This window comes from Staurois parvus, unplaced genomic scaffold (genome assembly GCF_062004578.1).
Source record: "Staurois parvus isolate SC_StPar_1 unplaced genomic scaffold, SC_StPar_1.0 ptg001101l, whole genome shotgun sequence".
In the NCBI taxonomy this organism is placed as follows: domain Eukaryota; kingdom Metazoa; phylum Chordata; class Amphibia; order Anura; family Ranidae; genus Staurois; species Staurois parvus.
In genome coordinates this window covers 535,943-543,244 of record NW_028318897.1, presented here as the reverse complement: position 1 = coordinate 543,244, position 7,302 = coordinate 535,943, and the positions used below count along the sequence as shown (strand labels likewise).

Genomic DNA, 7,302 nt, shown 5'->3' with positions numbered 1-7,302 from the left:
TGGAAGAACTCGCACCATTGGTAGCTGACTAAATACTTTTTTGCCCCACTGTATCTGAAAGGGAAATGATTTAATGAACTGATTGATACATTCTGGTATACATACGTGAGATCAACAGTTCAAAAGCTCACACTTGCCATGTACAAATAACCATGGAGACCTCATATCTGTAAGTAATTTTTCAACTATTTGCTGTTGCCTGTAGGGAGTAATCAGAATCTTAATTCTGCACCAGAAATATAATAGGGAGGCTGACTGCTTGCTATGGGTGCGCAGGTATATATGTGGTCACATGTTAAAACCCATTGATGCAACTCATTACCTCTTATAAGTGCCCAATGTTTATTTTTTTATTCGTGATTCTTCATACCAGTGAACATCTCATACAAATTTGAACAAAAAACATCATTGTGATAAAATTTAAGAATTAGGCCTAGTTACGTCTTTGTTTGTGACAATTTATTTACAAATACTACATTTTATGCATCATTTTTCACACTAAAGATTTTTAACTATGTACAGAAAGTAGCAAATTGGATGTTCTTGAGCATGCCGTATCATTTCACCACATTGATATTAATGGTGATTAGAATATTTTGGTTCTCATGTCTTAATGTCAGGGACCTAAAGTCAAATTCCAGTCGTTTTTTTAAATTTTAGACAGAATGGGGAAGGGTTAGAGCTTCTGCCAGGATTTGTATACAGTCTGTGTCCCTATTAAGTAGATATTTTAACTGTTCTTAAGCACTGTCTGTGTCCCCATAGAGAAGACTTTTCTTCTTTTCCTGTTCTGGCTGACAACCTGTCACCTGGACAGGAGGTGTGGGAACATCTCCCTCATGGAAACTGAAACCACAAAAATAATGCTGACAGAGGTTCTAAACCTTCCGCACGTTACTAGAATACGTGTATTTATTGCTGCCTGAGTCTCCATTGTAGGAATTTCTGATACCCGTCAAAGAGAAAGTGGAGACAATAGACAAGAAATCTCTCAAATAGACACATGGACAGCAAGGAAAAGTTGAAAATGTTTCCCACTCTATTAAAAAATGGCTTTAAAACTGAACTCGGTACGGGTCTGTAATCTTTAATACATCAATAAATGTATTTTTTTACGCTTGCAATGTAAGCAAATGAATTTGGCTTGGTATTAGCCTTTTGCAAGCTCTATACAGCAGTTCAATCAGGGGAGAGAGAAGAAGCTCAAGGAGCCAATCAGCTGTACAAGGAGCACACTGATAGGGGTAGAGAGCAGAGTGACAGAGGCAGTGTGCTCCTTGCACAGCCAATTGGCTCCTTGAGCTTCTTCTCATGTATATACAATGGATTTCATCTTTGTATTCAACATCTTGCCTGGAGTTCAGCTATAATGCTAGACACAGTAGACCATGCAAATGCTGCAGAGCCCAGAAGCCCAAAAGCCCCTGTACTGTTTGGATGCATCATGCACAAAGCAACCGCCTGGCAAATACTCTTACACAAAATGAATGCTTAAAAACTCTACCAGGGTAAATGGAAGTAAGTAGTACAATGCACTGGTTGTTACTGTGTAAAAACAGTTTGTGCTTGTCTTTAAACCTGCTATAGCCAACTTTCCGTCCATCAGAGGTTGCTAGGGGTTCTTTGAGCTGTGGCTGATTGACCTCCTATTTGATGGTACCTATACAGTTGCAGGGCCAACACCACTTGGGAAAGTCAGTAGCAAGGCATTTTAACTGTCTTTAATCGTGGTATCCTGACCACCAATGTAAGGGGCATTCTTCCCACTGACCACCAAGTTAAGGGGAATTCTTCCCTCTAACTACCATTAAAGGGGCATTCTTCCCACTGACCACCAAGTTAAGGGGAATTCTTTCCCTAACTACCAAAATAAGGAGCATTCTTCCCACTGACCCTCAATGTAAGGGGCATTCTTCCCACTGACCCCCGATGTATGGGGCATTCTTCCCACTGACGACCAATGTAAGGAGCATTCTTCCCATTGACCACCAAGTTAAGGGGAATTCTTCCCCTTAACTACCAGTGTAAGTGGCATTCTTCCCACTGACCACCAATGTAAGGGGCAGTCTTCCCACTGACCACAAAGTCAAGAGAAATTCTTCCCCCTAACTACCAAGTTAAGGGGAATTCTTCCCACTGACCACCAAGTTAAGGGGAATTCTTTCCCTAACTACCAATATAAGGAGCATTCTTCCCACTGACCCCCAATGTAAGGGGCATTCTTCCCACTGACCACCAATGTAAGGGGCATTCTTCCCACTGACCACCAATGTAAGGAGCATTCTTCCCACTGACCACCAAGTTAAGGGGAATTCTTTCCCTAACTACCAATATAAGGAGCATTCTTCCACTGACCCCCAATGTAAGGGGCATTCTTCCCACTGACCACCAATGTAAGGAGCATTCTTCCCATTGACCACCAAGTTAAGGGGAATTCTTCCCCCTAACTACCAATATAAGGGGCATTCTTCCCACTGACCACCAAGTTAAGGGGAATTCTTTCCCCTAACTACCAATGTAAGGGGCATTCTTCTGACTGACCACCAATATAAGGGACATTCTTCCCACTGACCACCAAGTTAAGGGGAATTCTTTTACCCTAACTACCTTCTGGCATTCTTCCCACTTACCACCACCAATGTAAGGGGAATTTTCCCAAAGACCTCTGATGGACTAATCTTACTAGGTGCTCCCTGAGACCTAAAAATTATATCACAGGTTCCTGTGGGGTAAAGATGTTGGGAAGCCTGCTAAAGATAGATACAGTTTTAAAAACATTCTTCAAAGCAGGTTTAAACAATAAAGAACACCGTTTGAACTACTTTTGTCCATGCATGTATGATATACTGTAGATTTGTAATAGTAACATATAGAAAAAAAAATTAACAGTGCCATGAATTAAAGATAGGATCGTGTGCCTGTGTATGGAATACCTGTGTATGGAATACAGTCACATGGCTGAGAATATCAATCATTATGGGAAAGTTATAAGTCATGGAATTGACCCTTTAGATCAAGCATTCTCAACCAGGGTTCCTCCGGGGTGGATATGGGTTCCTTGAACTAACTGATCTCTCATCTGATGGTACCTATATAGCTCCAGGTCCAACGACACTTGGCAGAGCCAACAGAATGACTGCAAGGATGTCATTCTGGCCACCTTCCCACCTTCTGGCATTCTTCCCACTTACCACCACCAATGTAAGGGGAATTTTCCCAAAGACCTCTGATGGATTAATCCTACTAGGTGTTCCCTGAGACCTAAAAATTATTTCACAGGTTCCTGTGGGGTAAAGATGTTGGGAAGCCTGCTAAAGATAGATACAGTTTTAAAAACATTCTTCAAAGCAGGGTTAAACAATAAAGAACACAGTTTGAACTACTTTTGCATGTATGATATACTGTAGATTTGTAAAAGTAACATATAGAAAAAAAAATTAACAGCGCCATGAATTAAAGATAGGATCGTGTGCCTGTGTATGGAATACCAGGTCACCTGAAGTCATTGTTTGCTTTATTCTCAGATTCTGGAACCCAGCAATACTTATCTGTAGCGCTGGATTGCTTCTCAGTCTCTTTGTTCTTCATATTCCTTCTCCGGTAGCACAGGATCCCTCCAGCAACAATGAGGAGTACCAGAACAACACCGCAGGCACATAAGATACTGACTAGTAAGACTATGCTATACCCATCCTGACGATCACTTATTACCTGATCTACAGAACTATTGCTAGAAGAACTACCAGTTTCACTGGATGCTGTAGTGGAAAATATCACCTTTCTTTTATCTTCTTTCTCTGTAAATGAGGCCTTAAACACTGAGCTTGGGGTGGGTTGGTTGGTCATGTCTCTTTGGCCATTGCTGGTAGTTTCTCTGTTCTGTGGTCCGGAATCTTTAGCTCCATGGCCAGTGGGAGCTATGTTTGCATTTTGTAGTTCTGGAAGACATGAGATCTTATCCGATGATAATTTTAAACCTTTTGGGCAGGTACAAGTGTAACTTCCAGGAGTGTTTTCACAGGAGTGGGCACATGGGGAATTATTACACTCATCAATATCCAAACACGATTTCTTATCACCGTCAAGGACATAGCCACTTGTACAGGAACAAAGGTAAGATCCATAGGTGTTGAGGCAACCGTGTGAGCAAGTTGACTTCATACACTCGTCTACGTCCACGCACTGTGTGCCATGCTGAATAAAACCAATGGGACAATGACACTGGAAGCTGCCAATGGTATTGGTGCAAGTGTGGTTGCAGGGCCCTTTCAAGCATTCATCGATATCTAAGCAGTTTCTTTTATTTTCAGCTAGCAAAAAGCCAGATGAGCATGTACACTCATGGCCATGCAAGTTATTTATACAATGATGTTCACATTGGTGGGACTGACAGTGGTCAGGTAAAACACAAGACACCGAGTCAGGTGCGAGCACATAGCCATCATTGCATTCACATGAGATAGATCCTTTCTCTGAGTTCTGAGTACATTTATGTTTGCATCCTCCATTATTATAGTTACAGCCATGCTGCTCAGAAACACACAAAGCTCCAAGATATCTATCTGAATGGGGTTCAACCCACTGATACATAGTGGACCCACTTACTTTGACATTCTTGCACATTAAACTGTAGACTTTACCATCCTGTTGGTGACTACAAGACACATAAGCAAAGGAGGCGTGTGGCAAAAGATTCAAAGAGGAACTTTTGAAACTAAATGGAGTTTCATACTCAACTATTCCAGGGCCACCTAGTCCTAAAGGCTGGCACGATCCCAGGCTGTCGAACTTACAGATATAGCCATCAGAAAGGGATGAACAAAGGCTATCAATCCACTTGAAGTTTTGAAGAGGGATTGCATGTAATATCATACCGACACACATTTCTTTGGTGCATGTTGGCTTTGGTTCACTCATCCAGTTGGAAAATTGGCTTTCTTCTGTGGTCTCATTGCCGGGGGTCCAGGAGAATCCCCTGAGCAAATCATGTTTAATAACACATTCTCTTAACTTAAGTCCAATCCAGAGTTTTAAAGGTTGCTTAAGTGTAGTGGTGTTGGCGAGTTCCAAAAGCAAGTTGTGTACAAGTTCAGCTTCTTTTTCACTCCTAATTGCCACCAAGTAACCTCCTCTGTTGGTGCAGTCTTTATCTGCTTCAGGAAACTTTGCCTTGCTTAGGTAGACAGTGTAGCATGTGTTACTTGAACAAAAGGCTGCCTCTTGCTTTTCATCATACACTCCATTGGAAACCGGTAAATTAGCGGTCAGTAAAAGAAGTCCAGCAATGAAGATCAACATTCTCCTCTGCTGCCCACTTGTTCTCCTTCTGGCAGAGTCTCTTCTGCTAAAGACAGGACTGAAGAACCTCATACTAATCCAAAGGCACTTAAGAAGTGGGTGTATAATGGTTATGACATTGGTAACGTATATCCTTTTTATTATAGGAGACAGTCCGCATGCATCCTGTGTTGTCGTAGATCCTATTCTTCGGCAGAGAACAGAATTTCCTGAATGGTGCTGGCAATTGTTTTCTTTGTTAAGAGCTTCTTATCTTCAAATGTTGTCCTTACTTTGTTTAGTTATTTTGTATTTAAAAGACTGGACAGTTCCTGTGTTGCTTTGCCTGCGATGTAACAATTGCAAAAAAATTTGATTTTAAAATGAAGAAAGAGAAGGAAAGAGGTTGCTTTGATTTGACCATTGCTTTCAGATATCTGAACACTTACAGCTACACACTGGCATTTTCTGAGAACTTGGCAATTGCTAGTTATAAAAATAGAAAACGCTTCTATTTATCTTGTTATTTTAAGAAGTATAAAGAAAGCATGGGAGGTTTTACAAAGTAATACCGTGCATATTTAACTTGCATTTTATTTAGTAGATTGCACTAGAATTAAAAAAGAAATGCAAATATATTTTCTTTTCTTTACAATCTCCAAATAGACAAAAAAAAAACCAGCTCAGCTGGGTCATGAGAATTTAACCCCCATCCATTAGTTGCGATGGCTGGTGGCATGAAGTGTAGTAGCTATGAAGGAGATTTACTAAAGCGCAGGGGCGGACTGACAACTCATGGGGCCCCCGGGCAATAGGGGATCATGGGGCCCCTGTGTCCTTGCCCACACTCAGACCACACCCAAAAAAGCCTATGAAAGGTACCAGGGGCATCTCATGGGGCCCCCTACTGACCCCGGGCCCTCGGGCATTGCCCGAGTTCCCAAATGGTCAGTCCGCCTCTGCTAAAGCGGGTGTACTGAGAATCTGGTGCAGCTGTGCATGGGAGCCAATCAGCCTCAAATTGCAGCTTGTTCAATTAGGCTTTGACAATAAAACCTGGAAGCTGATTGGTTTCTGTACAGAGCTGCACCAGATTTTGCACCATGCAATTTTAGTAAATAACCGCCTATGTGACAAAATAATATTGATACAAATTGACCTTTGGTTGGTTGAGGATTGCTCACAGAAGGGTACTAAACGAATACCATGTGAGTTTAGCCACTTCCAGTCCGGACACTTTCACCCCCTTCCTGTCCAGGCCAATTTTCAGCTTCCAGCGCTATCACGCTTTGAATGACAATTGCGCGGTCATGCAACACTGTACCCATATGAATTTTTTAGCATTTTTTGAGATAGATAAAACTTTATTTTGGTGGTATTTATTCACCACTGGGATTTTTTTTTTTTTTTGGTATTAAAATGAAAAAGTCCAAAAATTTAGAAAAAAAGTGTTTTTCTTATAAAATTTGCAAATAAATCTTTCTTCATAAATCTTGGCCCAAATTATTTTATAACCAAAATGATAATTTTTCTACATTTTTATTTTATTTTTTTATATTATTATTTATGTTTGTTTGTTTTTTTTAAACATACTGTCACCCTAGCAGTACAGTGTCACCATGGTGACACTGTACTACTTGTGGGGGGTGTTGAAGATTTTTTTTTTCATTTTTTTTTACACTGATTGCTTTTACACCCATAAAGGCTGTAAAAGCAATCATTTCTCTTTCTCTTGGGCTGCATTCTTGTAGCCGTTGAGAAATACTGTGAGAGCTGTGATTGGTCACAGCTTGTCACATGGTACAAGGCTGTTGTAAATAGTCTGCTGAAGAGCTTTGTACCATGTGACCTCTGTGATCAACAAATTTCACAAGTAGTAAGCAATGATGTCAGGAAGTGACGTCTTGCTTACTACTATTTATGTTATCACTGATTGGCCAATCATTGATCACATGATCGGGACCTCACACAGCAATCGGTGTTTCGCTGTGTCGTCCGGACACAGCGAGCACCGGATCGCGGTGT

General features: G+C 41.0%; 1 protein-coding gene across 1 annotated transcript; it reads right to left on the bottom strand.

Annotated features, from left to right (window-relative positions):
* Positions 1-318: 318 nt before the first annotated feature.
* On the bottom strand, positions 319-5,635 carry CD93 (CD93 molecule). The gene has a single exon (XM_089658849.1). It carries the CDS (start codon positions 5,368-5,370, stop codon positions 3,493-3,495), a length of 1,878 nt encoding a protein of 625 aa, XP_089514975.1. The 5' UTR covers positions 5,371-5,635; the 3' UTR covers positions 319-3,492.
* Between the last annotated feature and the right edge of the window lie 1,667 nt (positions 5,636-7,302).

Bases quoted from the DNA above. Each gene is read 5' to 3' on its own strand.
- CD93 (XM_089658849.1), bottom strand. From the start codon at position 5,370: ATGAGGTTCTTCAGTCCTGTCTTTAGCAGAAGAGACTCTGCCAGAAGG.